The 17,503-nt window shown below is 37.5% G+C and overlaps 1 protein-coding gene across 2 annotated transcripts in view; it reads left to right on the plus strand.

Annotated features, from left to right (window-relative positions):
• ATP6V1A (ATPase H+ transporting V1 subunit A) overlaps positions 1 to 17,503 on the plus strand; it is a 63,724-nt gene that overhangs the window by 26,512 nt on the left and 19,709 nt on the right. For both annotated transcript variants that reach the window (XM_003825111.6, XM_063602512.1), the window contains 7 exons: positions 3,984 to 4,078; positions 6,292 to 6,420; positions 9,414 to 9,628; positions 9,887 to 10,024; positions 11,401 to 11,552; positions 13,866 to 14,028; positions 14,889 to 14,997. In XM_003825111.6, coding sequence (XP_003825159.1) covers positions 3,997 to 4,078; positions 6,292 to 6,420; positions 9,414 to 9,628; positions 9,887 to 10,024; positions 11,401 to 11,552; positions 13,866 to 14,028; positions 14,889 to 14,997 — 988 coding nt within the window. In that variant the 5' untranslated portion in view covers positions 3,984 to 3,996. The remainder of the gene's footprint in view (positions 1 to 3,983; positions 4,079 to 6,291; positions 6,421 to 9,413; positions 9,629 to 9,886; positions 10,025 to 11,400; positions 11,553 to 13,865; positions 14,029 to 14,888; positions 14,998 to 17,503) is intronic.

Here is a 17,503-nt window from a genome sequence, read left to right on the forward strand (position 1 = left end):
AGGTTGCAGTGAGCCGAGATTGCACCACTGCACTCCAGCCTGGGTGACAGAGTGAGACCCTGTCTCAAAAAAAAAGAAAAGAAAAAAAAAAGCAGCATTCAGAATAGATGAAGTAGTACTCTTCAGTACTCACTCATACAACATGTAGAACGTTGTTTTATTTGTACTATTTAAAAGAAATATTGACCTTGTGAAATACTTCTAGAAAAGGGTAGTCTCAGGAGTGAGGGATCTGAAAAGATTATACTTTGAGGGACAATGGAAGGCACTAAAGAGAATGTGCTTGGAGAGGAAACATACTTTGTGTGGCTATAGTAATTGGAAAAAATAGTGCCAAAGGATTGAAGTTAAAGGAAGTAGATTTAGGTTGGATGTGAGATAGTATTTCTAAAAACAGAATGGCTTTTTCCAAATTCAGGACCTATATTCAAATAGTGTAACTGATGACATTTTTGTAAGCATATTACATTTCACAAGGAACTTTTTTTTTTTTTGAGATGGAGTTTTGTTTTTGTTGTCCCTGCTGGAATGCAGTGGTGCAGTCTTGGCTCACTGCAACCTCCACCTCCCGGGTTCAAGCAATTCTCCTGCCTCAGCCTCCTGAGTAGCTGGAATTACAGGCACCCACCACCACACCCAGCTAATTTTTGTATTTTTAGTAGAGACAGGGTTTTGCCGTGTTGGCTAGGCCAGTCTCGAACTTCTGACCTCAAGTGATTTGCCCACCTCGGCCCCCCAAAGTGCTGGAATTACGGGCATGAGCCACTGCACCCAGACACAAGGAACATTTAAGGAAATTTGTAATGCAATCGCAAGTCTGGTGGGGTAGGTGGTAGCATTATTACTGTTTTTCAAATGCAGATATTAAGAGATTTTGATTTGTCCAAGATGTTCTGCAGCATGTTATTGGTAGGACCAGGATGTGATTCCAAGTCTGCTGACCCAAGATCTCATGCTGTTTCCACTTTAATAGGCAGATGACCATGTATCATGAATGCTATAGAGGAAATACCCATATGTGGGGAGGACTTAGACTGTGTATGATTGTCAGTTTCTTCTCTGATTTTGAAAATCTTTGATTTTCTGAAGATTGAAATTTCACCTCATTCACTTGTTCACTACTTCTTTGAAGACTTTTCCCAACCTATTGTCCAATTAAATATGTTTGTCTTTAAATCTTTCTGTTTTCCCCCGTATTATCTCATAGTTTCTAGAACGTCTTGTTCTGTCTCTTTAGATTCCAATGTTTTACAGTCCCATGCCTGCTCTTAATGGCTTCTTCTACTGTATCTTCAGGAAGCCAAAAATCCTAATAAATTTCTGCCAGGCACGGTGGTTCATGTCTGTAATCCCAGCACTTTGGGAGGCCGAGGCAGGCAGATCACTTGAGCCCAGGAGTTTGAGGCCAATCTGGGCAACATGGTGAAACCCTGTCTCTACAATAAATGTAAAAATTAGCTGGGTGTGGTGTCGTGTGCTTGTCACGCCAACTACTGGGTGGGGTGGGGACGGGGGCGGCTGAGGTGATCACTTGAGCCCAGGAGGTCAAGGCTGCAGTGAGCCGTGATCACGCCACTGCACTCCAGCCTGCGTGACAGCGAGAACTTGTCTCAAAAAAACAAAAACAAAAACTTACTTTACAGCTCCCTGTTCACTATATTTCATCCACATTGGTGTACACTTCTGCAAGTTGGAATCAGTTTCTCCTCTGCTCCCAAGGTGGTGTTTGCACCTCAATTGAGCATTTAAGTCATTTTGTTTTGCTATATAGCTATTTAAAGCTTCAAAAGCTCTGTAAACATATAATAAATGGAATTCCATTGACATTCAAGCCTTACCTATTTCCAGAGCTTCTTCAACTTATCCTGCCTCCCCTACTTTAATTCTGTTAAAGTAGTTGAACACCATTCTTCTCATAATAGTTCTCCCTCAATCTTCAGTGATTTCCTTGTGTTTATAGGATAAAGTCCACTTGTTATTTTGGCAGTCAGTTCAAGATCCACAAATCAGTCTTTACCCTTACATCCTTATTTCTCACTGCTGCTTTAATATAGTCTTTATACCAGTCATGCTGGTCTGTTCACTATTCCTGAATGTTTTTCTCCATTCTTTTGTTATTGGCACCCCCTCTACCCTCTGCAGTGTCTTTGCTACCTTTCTTTTTCTACTGTGTGCAAATTCTACCTGACCTTCAAGGTATCTTCTCTAAACATTCTAATCTTTGAACTTTTAGTAAATAAGGGTATATTATTTGGTACTTTATCACTTATTGATCTGACTCTTTGTGGTTAATTTTGGACATTATTTAGCTTTTCATGTGTACATGTATTTCATCTCCCTCATTAAATTGGTAATAGTTATTAAGGTAGATCAGCAGTCACAAATAAACTTTCTCCTTTGGCATCTGTTACCAGTTTTCAATGTGAACTTGGATAGTTCCTGTTTTTTAAATTGTATATCTATAAACAAAGAGGTTGAAATGAATTTCTTAAACTATTCTGTGTGTTCCACTAAAAGAAAAAAGGAAAAACACTCATAGTTAAAATTTAAAGATAGGTAATAAATAAATACTTTTAAAGAGTAAAATATATCATTTGTTACATTGTGAAAAGTGCTATGGTATAAAATAGGGAAGGAGGAAGGATGTTGCAGTTTTAAATAAATGGACAGAGAAGCCTCATGGAGAAGGTGATGTTTGAGTAAAGATCTGAAGGAGTGCTGAACATGGTGGCTCACACCTGTAATCCCAACACTTCAGGAGGCCAAGGCCAGAGAATCACTTGAGTCCAGGAGTTTAAGACCGGCCTAGGCAACATACTGAGATCCTGTCTTCACAGAAAATAAAATTAGCCAGGTGTGGTAGGACACACCTGTGGTCCCAGGTACTAGGGAGGATGAGGTGGGAGGATCTCTTGAGCCCAGGAAGTTGAGTTGGCTGTGAGCCATGATCACACCATTACACTCCTGCCAAATCGACGGAGACAGACCGTGTTAGAAAAAAAGACCTGAAGGAGGTGTAGGAGCAGATACCTTGGAGAATAACATTCTAAGCAGAGGGAACAACCTGTACAAAGGCCCTGAGGTAGAATGTGTTTGTGTTTTTGAGAGCTGACAAAGAGTTCAGTGTGTATCTGCAGCATGATTAAGTGAAAGAGTAGCTGGATAAGTCAGAGAGGTCATTGAGGATGGGCTTGTTGTGGGGGTGGATAAGTCATTGAAAAGACTTCACATTTTTTGTTATAGTTATCGATATTTCCTATGAAATACCTCACATAGAGATATAATTCAGTTGTGATAAAACCATCCAGCATCCAGGAACAGGGTACTTTTAACTACATTTTAGGAATTTTGGCTGGGTTCAGTGGCTGGCTCACGTCTGTAGTCCCAGCACTTTGGGAGGCTGAGGTGGGTGGATCACTTGAGGTCAGGAGTTTGAGACCAGCCTGGCCAACGTGGCAAAACCCTGTCTCTACTAAAAATACAAAGATTAGCCAGGTATGGTCACGTGCACCTGTAATTCCAGCTACCCTGGAGGGTGAGGCACAGGAATTGCTTGAACTCGGGAGGCAGAGGTTGCAGTGAGCAGAGATCCTTCCACTGCACTCCAGCCTGGGTGGTGGAGTTAGACTCTGTCTCAAAAAAACAAACAAACAAACAAACAAAAAACTAGTTGGGCATGGTGGTACACACCTGTAGTCATAGCTACTTGGGAGGCTGAGGCAGGAGGATCACTAGAGTCCAGGAGTCTGAGGCTGCAGTGAGCTATGACTGTACCACCACACTCCAGCCTGGGTGACAGAGAGCCTCTTAAAAATTTTTTTTTAATTAAGAAAAGGAATTTTTTTATTCTACTTTGAAGAAGTATAATAACTCAAGAATACACCAAAGATGAGAGTGGTCTCATCTTAGTGGACTACCTATATTTTGGTTCTTTTGCTTTAGGGTTTATAATTATAACTTATTTATTTATTTATTTACCATAGGTAAACTAACATTATGGATTTTTCCAAGCTACCCAAAATACTCGATGAAGATAAAGAAAGCACATTTGGTTATGTGCATGGGGTCTCAGGACCTGGTAAGTAATACATCATAATCTCAAAATAAGGATATCTAACTTTGATTAATGTCTTTTCAAAATATTTTACATAGAAATATACAACTTTCTGTTACCTGCATAAATTCTGTTTGTCCTTAGGCGATCTCACAGTGACTATAAGACCGAAGTAGAATCTCTGTCATAAGGGCTCATCTAGCATTGATTATCTAAATTTTATAATTATTGAGGTGCTACTTTGTGATATCCTGTTTATGATTATGTAAATGTTCAACCAGTGTTCAGTTTTATATGTCTTAATTTTTTGTTAAATTTGAGGTAAATAAACTATGAAGTTTATAGCTTTTAATATGTAATACCTTGCATATAGCAGGCATTCAGTAAATGTTAATTTGCTTTGAACTTTAATAATTCAAACGCTCAGAGCATTTCTCAGCAATATTAGCTTTTGCCCTTTGCATTTATGAAACTTTTTGAATGGTTATTTTAAGTGTCACATTATTAACTACCTGTGGGAAAGAAGTCTTAGGACCCAAACTTTATGTCCATTCTGCCAAAACATGGAGTGCTGCTTTTTAAATAATAAATCTTACGCCAGTATTTGTTTTGTTATTGAATACTCCCACTACACAATGTGATTCACAGTCACAGTTTCTCTAAGTAAAACCTGGTCAGTGATGTATTATCCTTAAAACCTCATGCTATATAGTCTTTTTCTTGTTCTAGTTAGAGTAGTGGTGATGACAGTTTTTTGATGTTTACGCAAATGAAGACTGTCCGTCACTGTGCCTCTTTTTTCTTCCCCAAGAACTTGGTGTTTGAGCTTGATTTCATTGGCAGGTCATTAAAAGGTTATCAGTATCTTTTGCCATGCAGAGAAATAATTGTCCTCTCAATGATCATAAGGGTCTTCAGGATGGACAGACTAAACCCAAGAACCTTTAGAGAAAAGGCAAAAGAACATCAGAGAGTTTAGGAAAAAATATTCTGTGAAACTGTGTAGTAAACTGCTCCTGGAAACAATTTTTATTTTATTTTTAAAATTTTTTAAAATTTTACTTTAAGTTCTGGGATACATGTGCAGAAAGTGTAGGTGTGTTACATAGGTATACATGTGCCATGGTGGCTTGCTGCACCTATCAACCTGTTACCTAGGTTTTAAGCCCCACGTGCGTTAGGTATTTGTCCTAATGCTCTCCCTCCCCTTGCCTCCTGCAATTTTTAATTCTTAAGTACTTAATAAGGTAATGGAACAATGGCATCCTTTTTTGGCTTATGAAATATGATTTTTAAATTTCATTATCTCTGGTATTTCAGTGCATCTTAATTCTTAAGTAGTCGGCATAGAGGTAAATATTTATAGAATGAATAAGTCTTCATTGTTTTTACACAGGTTAATTAACTCATAAAGCTTTAATAGTTTCCACTGAAGTATTACCTATAACATAGTTCTAATCAGTTGTATCAGAAGGCTAAATATTAAAAATTGGTTTATTCTTACACGTGTCTAAAAATATGGCAACCTTCCTTCCCTGCTAGAAAAGTAATTTTTGCTTACTAGACCACATGGTCCAAAATAGTAAGTTCAGTAAATGGAATTCCATTGACAATTTCTTACCCAGTGGTGGTGACTGATTATAAATATCCTTATGGCCTATGAAAAAAATTTTGTAGATGTGTGTGTGAGTTTTTCTAGTAGAGCTATTATTAGTTTTTGAAAAGGGTCCATGTCCCAGAAGAGTTTTAAGAACCACTGCTATAAGTTATTAGAAAGTAAACATGTTGCTTTAGGTCTATCTCTCAAAGGAAATGGTAACAGCACAGCAAAGTGATAATTGTGTGGCATTCTACCATACTACTAGCCAAACCATTTATTCCAATTTCTACTTTTAAAAGTTTTTTTTATTGTTCCAAAGCCTTCACTCCATGTATCATAGCAACTCTCAGAACATACCTGAATCCTACCAGGTAAGTTTGCCATGCAGAACGTGAAATGTTTGAAAAGTTTTCATGTATATTATGTAAATAAATAATCTTTGGCTTACCTCTTTATATTATACACTAAAATATATATCTATGTGAAACTACCAGTATGTTCCATAGTAGGTTTTTATCCTTCTTATGAATATATGAGAGAGGCACAATACTGGGTTTATTGGGTGTTTTAATTATTTGTGACTATTCACAGAGCACTAGAGTCTTAAGTCATCAAAATAGTCTTTTGTTCTCTTCAGTGGTTACAGCCTGTGACATGGCGGGTGCAGCCATGTATGAGCTGGTGAGAGTGGGCCACAGCGAATTGGTTGGAGAGATTATTCGATTGGAGGGTGACATGGCTACTATTCAGGTGTATGAAGAAACTTGTATCCTTTTTGGCTCAATTTCCTGCCACTTTCTATATTTCAAAATTTAAGGATTTAGGCCAGGCATAGTGCCTCACACCTGTAATCCCAGCACTTTGGGAGGCAGGCAGGTGGATCACCTGAGGTCAGGAATTTGAGACCAGCCTGGCCAACATGGTGAAACTCCGTCTCTAATAAAAATACAAAAATCAGCTGGGTGTAGTGGCAGGCGCCTGTAATCCCAGCCGCTTGGGAGGCTGAGGCAGGGGAATCGCTTGCACCCTGGAGGTGGGAGGTTGCAGTGAGCAGAGATCGCACCCCTGCACTCCAGCCTGGGCAACAGAGTGAGACTCCATCTCAGAAAAGAAAAAAAAAAATTGAGGATTTAAGCCAAAGGTGGAAGCAGCAAAGCAGCAACAACTAATGATATTAGAAGCATGAAATGCTGGTGTTGTGAAGAGACCTGAATTATGCAGGAGTATGTTAAAGAAAGAGAGAAAAGTACTATGAATTGGTACTCTTATTTTAAGAAATTAGTATCTTCTGAACTTTCATTGCTCTTACTGCTTCAGTAATTCATGAACTTAAGGGGGACCAAGTGAATTTTTGATTCATTGGGACGCATATTGTAGAAGAAAGCGTAAACAGAATAACAATATTGACTTGTGTGGTTAAAATTCTCTAATTATGATTTCAGTTTAAAATAGTAAGTCCACAAATAAAACGGTCACCACTCTTTTGATAGCTCTGAGTGACATATTACATTTCAGTTTTATTACTAGGAAAGCTTTACTATTTGGTTATCATAATTTTGGCTTTTAAACATAGTATTTATTTTCAATTTTCTATGAAAAATAAAAGGTTAAGCCTAGTGAAGAAGAATCACTTTTTTAGTGCTTCTATATGTGTTTTACTTTGATTCTCAAAATCAGCATTAATTCTTTGAGTATTTAATCAAGATTTATTTGGTACGACGTTTTTGCCATTCTAGAACACATGCATGCAGATAACTAGTCTCTTTATAGTACTAGGTGCCAATTTAAAACAAAATCATCTAGAAATTTTAAATAAAAATAGAAGTTTTTGTAGCTATGAAATTGTGACTAATCAGAAATATTTTTTCTATTTTTACTTTTATCTTTTAATCTGTTTAATCTTTTTCATGGCTTGAAGATTTAAAATAAATGAAAATGTAAACAGTGACAACCCTCCTTGCCTTTGTTGTCTTGTATCTAGCCGTTTATCAAAACACATACACACCTCCATGCACACATGCAACCACATTTATAGCTCCCTTTATTTTATATCCTTCTAGTTTAGTAATTACATACATGAGCAAATACAAATATTTGTATTTTTCTTTCCTTTCTCTCTCTCTCTCTCTCTCTCTCTCTATATATATATATATGGTTTTTTTGTTTGTTTGTTTTTTGAGACGGAGTCTCACTCTGTCGCCCAGGCTGGAGTGCAGTAGCATGATCTCGGCTTACTGCAACCTCCGCCTCCCAGGTTTGAGCAATTCTCTGCCTCAGCCTCCCAAGTAGCTGGGATTACAGGCACGTGCCACCATGCCCGGCTAATTTTTTGTATTTTTAGTAGAGATGGGGTTTCACCATCTTGGCCAGGCTGGTCTTGAACTCCTGACCTCACGATCCACCTGCCCTGGCCTCCCAAGATAGCATATTTTAGGTACTGTTATACACCTTGCTTTTTTTCACTTAAAAGTATGTGTATTCTAGAAGATAAATAGATATGTGATAAATATAGTAAAATGTTAAAGATAGAACCTAGCTCGTAGAGACTGGGAGTCCACTGTAAAATTCTTTCAACTTGGTTGTTGTTCTGAAAATTGTCATAATCAAAATTGGAAATGAAAATACATAGTTTAGAGAGATTTCTAGAGGAATTCATGATAACTCTGGTTCTTTTTTTTACAGCCATATAACAATTCCATCATATAAATGTACCATTATTTACTTATCAATGTCTTAATGATAGAAGTTTTGGTTTCTAGTTTTTGGTTGTTATAAACAGTGCTACATTGTAAGTATAGTAAGAATTCACAGAAGTTGGATTCCTAGGTCACGACTTACCCATTTTGAATTTTGATAAATATTGCTAAATTGCTCTCAGGAAAAGTTGTACTGATTTTACTCCTGTCAACAAATGTGTAGAATAAAGTGGACTCATTATGCTTATTTATATGTTTTATTCTTATTTGTATGTTTTCAAAATAACTTTATTCTTAAGATTTTAGGGTTTGTCCAAGTACTAATACCCTTATTAGGGGACTGATATTCCTCAGCAGTATATGTGAAGCAATGTATTAACGAGGGAGTTTTGCTTCTGTTTTTAGCCCTGTGGTTCCCAAACTTTGCAGAGGCATTCTGAGAAGCTGCAGCAAACTCATGTGGTGCCAGGATATTTAAAATTTTTGAGGCAAACACAGGAATGTTAGACATATTGTCAGACACCTCATGAACTAGTAGCTTGAGATAATAAACAGTTTCATTATGTTGCTGTACTATATTTTTGTCAATGATGTCATATCTTTGCAAAGCTGAGTTTTTGGCAGTTGCTAAGCTACAAAAGCAAGTATCATGTGAAAATCAAAATGGAACAAGTTTCCAATCTGATTGCAAGATTGGAAAATTATATAGTTCCCCAAGGGCATATACATTCATGAGAATTATGGATATTTAGGACTGAAATTAATATTATTTTTTCTTTCAACTTATGCATATATTTTTTCAAATTGCTACTCAGTTGTTAGGACGTATATACATATTAGGTTGTTTAGACATAACTGTTTAATAAATGCAAGTGTTAGATATATCTTTTGTCCTGGGACACTGAAAGAAGTTACGGAAAACACTATGAATCCTGTGAACTGAGAAAGTTTGGGAACTTCCGTTTTCACTTCTTGAGTGGCATTTCCTTGTTAAACTGTGGTATTTCCTGTTAATTGTGTCTTTAAACCTTCATAGTAGGTTTTCCTTAGCTGCCGTTTTTAGCTGGTGTGTCTGTTGGAGATCCTGTACTTCGCACTGGTAAACCCCTCTCTGTAGAGCTTGGTCCTGGCATTATGGGAGCCATTTTTGATGGTATTCAAAGACCTTTGTCGGATATCAGCAGTCAGACCCAAAGCATCTACATCCCCAGAGGAGTAAACGTGTCTGCTCTTAGCAGAGATATCAAATGGGACTTTACACCTTGCAAAAACCTACGGGTATGTCTGTGTAGCCAAGAATTTCTGAAGTTATTGAAAGAATATAAAATGAATGTTTAGTAAACTACGTTGTACTCTTAGTCCAAATAAAAATAGACTACAGAAGGATAGTTTAAAGTTTTTCTTAACTCTACTTCATGGGATTTTAGAACTAATGTTTTATTGATAAGTCAGGTAATTGATTTAAATTATAGCAGCAGGGGCAAGTCTACTTGACATTTATTTGCAAATTAAACAGCAAATACATTTATTCTCTAGGTTGGTAGTCATATCACTGGCGGAGACATTTATGGAATTGTCAGTGAGAACTCGCTTATCAAACACAAAATCATGTTACCCCCCCGAAACAGAGGAACTGTAACTTACATTGCTCCACCTGGGAATTATGATACCTCTGTAAGTATCATTTGAACTTTATCCTGCAGAGTGCCTCTATTTCTATATGATAGCTGCCCAGTTTTAGTGCCCTAAGTAATTAAAGAATTGATATTTAATACATAAGTTTTGAGTAACTCCTATAATTTTTGAAGGTTTTTGTTTGTTTATTTTTAACTTGGATTTAGGGATGAAAAAGCAGAACATAGTATTTCTTTTTAAAGAAATGTAACAGTTTTCTACCATATTAACTGATGCTACATTTATTTAAAGCCCTAATTGTTTAGGCATAGAATAGACTTTGATTTTAATGGTGTATCAATATTCACATAGTAATTATATAATGGGACCGGGCATGTAGGCTCACACCTGTAATCCCAACACTTTGGGAGGGTGAGATGGGCAGAGCACGAGGTCAGGAGATCGAGACCAGCCTGACCAACATGGTGAAACCCTGTCTCTACTAAAAATACAAAAATTAGCCAGGCGTGTTGGCGCACGCCTGTAATCCCAGCTAGTTGAAAGGCTGAGGCAGGAGAATCGCTTGAACCTAGGAGGCGGAGGTTGCAGTGAGCTGAGATCGCGCCATTGCACTCCAGCCTGGGTGACAGAGCGAGACTCCATCTCAAAAAAATAAAAATAATTATTATTATTATTATATAATGGATTATTTGAATTCTTTTTTTTTTTTTTTTTTTTGAGACAGGGTCTTGCTGTGTTGCCCAGACTGGAGTGCAGTGGTGCAATCATAGCTCACTGTAGCCTCAACCTGCTGGGCTCAAGCAGTTCTATCACCTCAGCCTCCCAAGTACCTGGGACCACGGGCACATGCCACCATGCCCAGTTAAATTTTTTTTTTTGAGATGGACTCTTGCTCTGTCACCAGGCTAGAGTGCAGTGGCGCGATCTCGGCTCACTGCATCCTCTGCCTCCTGGGTTCAAGCGATTCTCCTGCCTCAGCCTTTCAAGTAGCTGGGATTACAGGCCTTTACTTATATTTAACTATTTCTTTGTTGCTTAATATACTTCTTTCTTTCTTTTTTTTTTTTTGTTTTAGGAGATGGGGTGTCACTATGTTGCCTGGGGTGCTGGAACTACTGGGCTTAAGCAATCCTCCTGCCTCAGTTTTCTGAGAAGCTGGGATTACAGTCACAAGTCTGATATACTCCTTTCTAACTCAGAAATTTTGTTTGTAATTATTAAAAAAGTAATAAATGCACCAGGTTAAAAAAAAAAAGCTAAGACTATATATAATTAATTATAATAAAAAGTATAAATCTCCCTTTGCACTTACATGTATCACCTTCCTAACCCCAAGGAGAATCGGATTACTTTGATTTTGAAGGAAGAAATGTTCACAAATTTGACCATACTAAAATCCTACTGTATTTCTATAGGATGTTGTCTTGGAGCTTGAATTTGAAGGTGTAAAAGAGAAGTTCACCATGGTGCAAGTATGGCCTGTACGTCAAGTTCGACCTGTCACTGAGAAGCTGCCAGCCAATCATCCTCTGTTGACTGGCCAGAGAGTCCTTGATGCCCTTTTTCCGTAAGTTTGAGATGTGTCCCACGATTTTCCCTCAGAGTTATTATATGTGCTTATGTTTTTATTATCTTTATAGATAAAGGGCTTATGTGTTTAACACTATAATACATTTTATCCAGAGTAATAATGGTGAATTAAATATTTTTATCTATTGCTAGCACTTATTATAAATTCAAACCATTGAAGATTTACTTTTTTCATGGTTGCCCCCAGAAAGCATTATTTCTGAAACTTTTCTGGAAAAATTAAATTTGCTGAAGAAAATCTGTACCAAAACATTTACTTTTTTCATGGTTGCCCACAGAAAGCATTATTTCTGAAACTTTTCTGGAAAAATTAAATTTTCTGAAGAAAATCTGTACCAAAACAATGTAACTCTGTTTCTTCTTCTTCTTCTTTTTTTTTTTTTTTTAATTGAGACAGGATCTCACTCTGTCGCCCAGGCTAGAGTGCAGTGGCATGATCTCAGCTCACTGCAACCTCTGCCTCCCAGCTCAAGCAATCCTCCTCCTGCCTCACCCTCCTGAGCAGCTGGGACCACAGGCATGCACCACCACACCTGGCTAATTTTTTGTATTTTTGGTAGAGACCGGGTTTGACTATGTTGCCTAGGCTGATCTCAAACTTCTGAGCTCAAGTGATCCACCTGCCTTGGCCTCCCAAAGTACTAGGATTACAGGCGTGAGCCATTGCACCCGGCCACCATGTTTCTTAAGTTATTCTAGACTGGGAACCAAGACAGAAGCCCCACCCAAATAACTGGGATAACATTTGGAAGAGGGAAAGAAAATAGTACAGAATGTGCTTCTAAGTGCTGTAGTATACTCATAGCTTTGCAGAAACAAGGCTTTAATCTGATTTTTGGTGAAGGAAATCTCTGTAGTCATCACAGGATCCAGGGGATCAGTTTAGTCCCAAAGTCCATGCCTGGGATAAATCAAACTGAGAAGCAAGCAACATGAATACCTAACTTTAAGTTTGATGCTGGATCTACTTCTAGATTTAAAATTATTAAATAATTCAGATGACAGAGCAGGGGGAAAATGCCCTGTTTCATGGCAAAGAAGTAAATACTCCAATATCTGTAGCTTTCAACTGATGTCTATTTTTGGCTTAAGCCTCTCTGTAACCAATTATATAATTTTATGGTAAACTGATTTTGTGATGTACAAAGTTCAAATGATTCAAGTATAAATTATTACCAAGCAATTTATTATGTCACTCAATAAACCAAAAGCATGCACAGGAATAGATCTCCCAGCATAAAGGATGTATTTAATTTATTTGCATGTGTAACTTTTTAAAAATAAAGAATTGTGGTATAATTTTAAAAAAATAGTAGATTTATGTCACCATAAATTGATGATTTCTATTAAAAGTAATGGCAAAAACCGTCATTATTTTTGCACTGACCTAAATAAAATCAACTGGGCTTTCTCTGCTGCCCAGCAATCTTTCTTAATTTGTTGTCTGCTCTTTCCATTTTCTACGACTGCTTAAAAAGCATAAACCGTCTCCTATCTCTCTCTCTGTGTCTCGCTTTTTAAGAGATAGGTTATCATTCTGTGACCCAGGCTGGAATGCAATGGCTAGATCATAGTTCACTGTAACCTCAAACTCTAGGACTCCAGTTATCCTCCTGCCCCAGCCTTCTGAACTCTAGGCCATGGGCATGCACCACCATGCCCTTCTAATTTCTAAATATTTTTATAGAGACAGGGTCTCGCTCTTTTGCCCAGGCTGGTCTTGGGCTCAGGCAGTCCTCCCACCTCAGTCTGCCAAAGCATTGGGATTACAGGCATAAGCCTCTGTGCCTAGCCTTATTTTATCTTATTCTTTTCATATATCCCTCTTCTCCAGTTTATGGAATATATTTCATAGTGCTTTTTCTTTCTTTAACTTGTGTTTTTGTGTTCCTTACCTACTTTATTTTTATTTTTTTTTATTTTTTTTGAGATGGAGTTTTTTGCTCGTCACCCAGGCTGTAGTGCAAAGGCGTGATCTCGGCTCACTGCAACCTCCACCTCTCAGGTTCAAGCAATTCTCCTGTCCCAGCCTCCAGAGTAGCTGGGATTACAGGCACCCACCACATGCCTGGCTAATTTTTCTTTTTTTTTTTTTGTAATTTTAGTAGAGATGGGGTTTCACCATGTTGGCCAGTCTGGTCTCGAACTCCTGACTTCAGATGATCCACCCGCTTCAGCCCCCACAAATGCTGCTGGGATTATAGGCGTGAGCCACCGCGCCCGGCCGCTACTTTATTTATTAATATCTATTAGCAAGTCAAGTAATCCATACTTTGTTTTCTTTGTTTAGGTGTGTCCAGGGAGGAACTACTGCTATCCCTGGAGCCTTCGGCTGTGGAAAGACAGTGATATCACAGTCTCTATCCAAGTATTCTAACAGTGATGTAATCATCTATGTAGGATGTGGTGAAAGAGGAAATGAGATGTCTGAAGTCCTCCGGGACTTCCCAGAGGTCTGTATAAAGCTTCAAATAATATCCTAGAGAAAATACCACTCATCAGTGTTCATTGACAATTAATAAAGCTTTGTGTTGGGTCTGGAGCAATGCTGTCATTCGTCAAGGATCTTTAAGGAATTTTAAAATTATATTTGTAATTAATCTGTATATTCAAGAAAAGGAATTTTAATTTTTTGTGTGTGTGTGATGGAGTTTCACTCTTTTTGCCCAGGCTGGAGTGCAGTGGCACCATCTCAGCTCACTGCAACCTCCACCTCCCAGGTTCAAGCGATTCTCCTTCGTCAGCCTCCTGAGTAGCTGGGATTACAGGTGCATGCCACCACGCCCAGCTAATTTTGTATTTTTAGTAGAGACGGGGTTTCCACCATGTTGGCCAGGCTGGTTTTGAACTCCTGACCTCCAATAATCGACCCACTTCAGCCTCCCAAATTGCTGGGATTATAGGCATGAGCCACCGTGCCTGGCCAGGAATTTTAATTCTTAAGCCAAACACTTGAAAGTTTCTTTTTATGGTCTGGTGGTTTTTACTTATTGAGAGAAAGATGAAATAAAGAAATAAAACATTTATAGATGTGAACTTTACGTGTGATTTATGATCTAGATTATTATAGTAATATTTCTTTTTTCATAAAATATTTATTTTATTTATGAAGTTGAAATAATGTCTATCTTCTTCATAGCACCGTGGAGCAGAGAAGAGAGGTTGGAGTGGTGGGGAATATTACTTTAGGAACACTGATTGTAAGAGGCATTAAATATGGGCAAAAGTTTAAAAAAAAAAGAAAAGAAAAATAGGGAGGGCTAAAATGTTACCTTAGAAATTGGAGATTCACTAATATATATTTTACCTCTAGCTCACAATGGAGGTTGATGGTAAGGTAGAGTCAATTATGAAGAGGACAGCTTTGGTAGCCAATACCTCCAATATGCCTGTTGCTGCTAGAGAAGCCTCTATTTATACTGGTGAGTATATAATTGGAATAAAAGCAGTTAACATCTGTTCTTAAGTGTAAAGCTAGCACCAAACTTTTCTAAAGAGCTTTTTACTTTCATTCTAAAATATCTCTGTACATATAAGCACATTCCTAGCTTTTAAAAAATATTTTACTTGGCCGGGCATGGTGACTCACGCCTGTGGTCCCAGTACTTTGGGAGGCCCAGGCGGGCAGATCACTTGAGGTCAGGAGTTCGAGACCAGCCTGGCCAACATGGTGAAACCCTGTCTCTACTAAAAATACAAAAAATTGGCCGGACGTGGTGGCAGGCACCTTTAATCCCAGCTACTCGGGAGGCTGAGACAGGAGAATTGCTTGAATCCAGGAGGCAGAGGTTGCAGCGAGCCGAGATCGCGCCACTGCACTCCAGCCTGAGCGACAGAGCAAGACTCTGTCTCAAAAAAAAAAAAAAAAATTTACTTACTATATCTTCAGAGTAAGTGAATGTAAGACATTTATAGAGCTGTCTCAATCTTTTTAATGACTGTAAAATGATCTTATACTACCTTTTTTCACTACATGTTTTTATCATTGATCTAGTTTTAAATATACTTGTACCTTTGTAACTTGAATTATCAGCTTTGAATTAATATATTTTGTCTGGGGATATAAAAGGTAAGACAATTCATGTGTTAATGACCTTTCATCTTTGGTTCCGTTTCCATCCCAGCTTCTATTTCTACATTTTCAGGATTTATAAAACTTACATTCTATTCTGTAGCCATAAAGCCAATATTTGAATTAGCTGTAGACCTACATTAAAATGGAGTTAATGCTCACCAACAGTCCCTTGGCTATAATTTCTCCATTTCTTGATTGGCTAAGATTTGACTTTTGGAAGTTTCTTCAAGAAGACTTATGGCAACTATGTTCTCTGAATTCTTGTTTCTTCATAAATTTATTTTTTTTCTACTGCCTTTAAACTTTAATAGTAGTTTGGCTGAGTATAAAATTCTTGATCAATATTTCTTTCTGTGAGAACTAGTATTAAATGCTGGGGACATTAAAAGCTGAGGCTGGCCTCTTTTTTTCCTTTTGTAGGTGATTTTTCTCTTTTCCCAAAGGACTTTCTCTTTAAATTTGAAGTCTCTTAACTTTATTAAGATATATTCCAATATTGATAGTTTCATTAAATTTTTCTGGAGACATAATGTGCCCTTTTCATCTATGAAATATGTCTTTTATTTTGGAAAAATTTAGAAAATTGCATCTGAAACTTTTTCATTATGGCTGTCTTCTTCAAATATACCAACTAGACATGTTAGGTTTTTGTTATCTATTTTCCATGTGCATCATTTCCTCTCTAATCCTTTTTATTTAGCCTTGTGTCTATTCACAGGATAAATGGTATTTATTCTTTGTGTTGCTTCTAATGAAACCTTCACTTCTATTTCTTTTTGTTCTTTCAGCTCATCAAGTATCTCTTCTTATCTTACTCCATATGCCTTGAGATTTTATTTTGTAGTAGGCTGCATTATTAGGGTTTTTTTTTTTTTTTAACTGTGGTCACAGTTTTCATTTATTCTTTGACAAGTTATTTGACCATCATTGTATTCTCCTCTTCTGTCTTTTTCCTTATTTTATTTTTGTTTAGATATCCTGTACTGATATTTATTATTACTATTACTCATCTTTGTAGGAGATGAGAGGGCTGGCTGTGACTGTGTTCCAGGGTAGCAGGAATTCTTCATGGTAACTTGTGAAGTTTATTATGGCATGCAGCTGTGTAAAAAAGCTATTTTACTCTTCTTGCCTGATACCAGAAATCAGCAGCTGTAAGACCATTCACAGTGAATTCTCCTCTGTCTCACCCACTTTTCATTTAGTGAAAATAGGGAGTACCTACTTGTGTTTTATTCATCCCTATCTTCCTGCTTCTCTTTGATGCCAAACTGAGTACAAGGAACTCCTTCCTGCGACTGGCCATGTAGCTTTTTGCAGTGTTCCAAACAAAGCACTCTTGCTTTGTTTGGAAACAAACAAGGCACTTGAAGATGTGCCTTCAAGTTTGCAGAAGCTTTATCTGAGATGCATGGCCTCAGATGAATTCTTGGCATTTTTCCATACCGTTATTTGGTTTTCACCTTATTTAGGTGACTTTTTAAATTATATTGTTGTGGGACTATGTCTCCTAGTTTTTAATGACTAAATTTGTATTTCTGTATTTCTTGTTCTCCTTGTTTGGAGGTAAGTTTTATGAGGAAGAGACAGTGACATATTCATCTACCATTTTAAGAAAGCTACCTTATTCTTTTAAATGGCTGCACAGTATCCCTTTGTGTGGATATATCATAATCAATTTAACTGGCATCTTTTTGGTGGACTATTGGATTCTTTATCGTCATTTACGATAGGCAGCACTAAAACATCCTTAAACATATATTTTTACACTATTCTTTGTATGTTTTGCATGCATGTTTCTTTGCATGTTTTTTTTTTCCTTAGAGACAGGGTCTTGCTCTATCACCCAGGCC

The sequence above is a fragment of the Pan paniscus genome, chromosome 2 (assembly GCF_029289425.2).
Source record: "Pan paniscus chromosome 2, NHGRI_mPanPan1-v2.0_pri, whole genome shotgun sequence".
Classification (NCBI taxonomy): domain Eukaryota; kingdom Metazoa; phylum Chordata; class Mammalia; order Primates; family Hominidae; genus Pan; species Pan paniscus.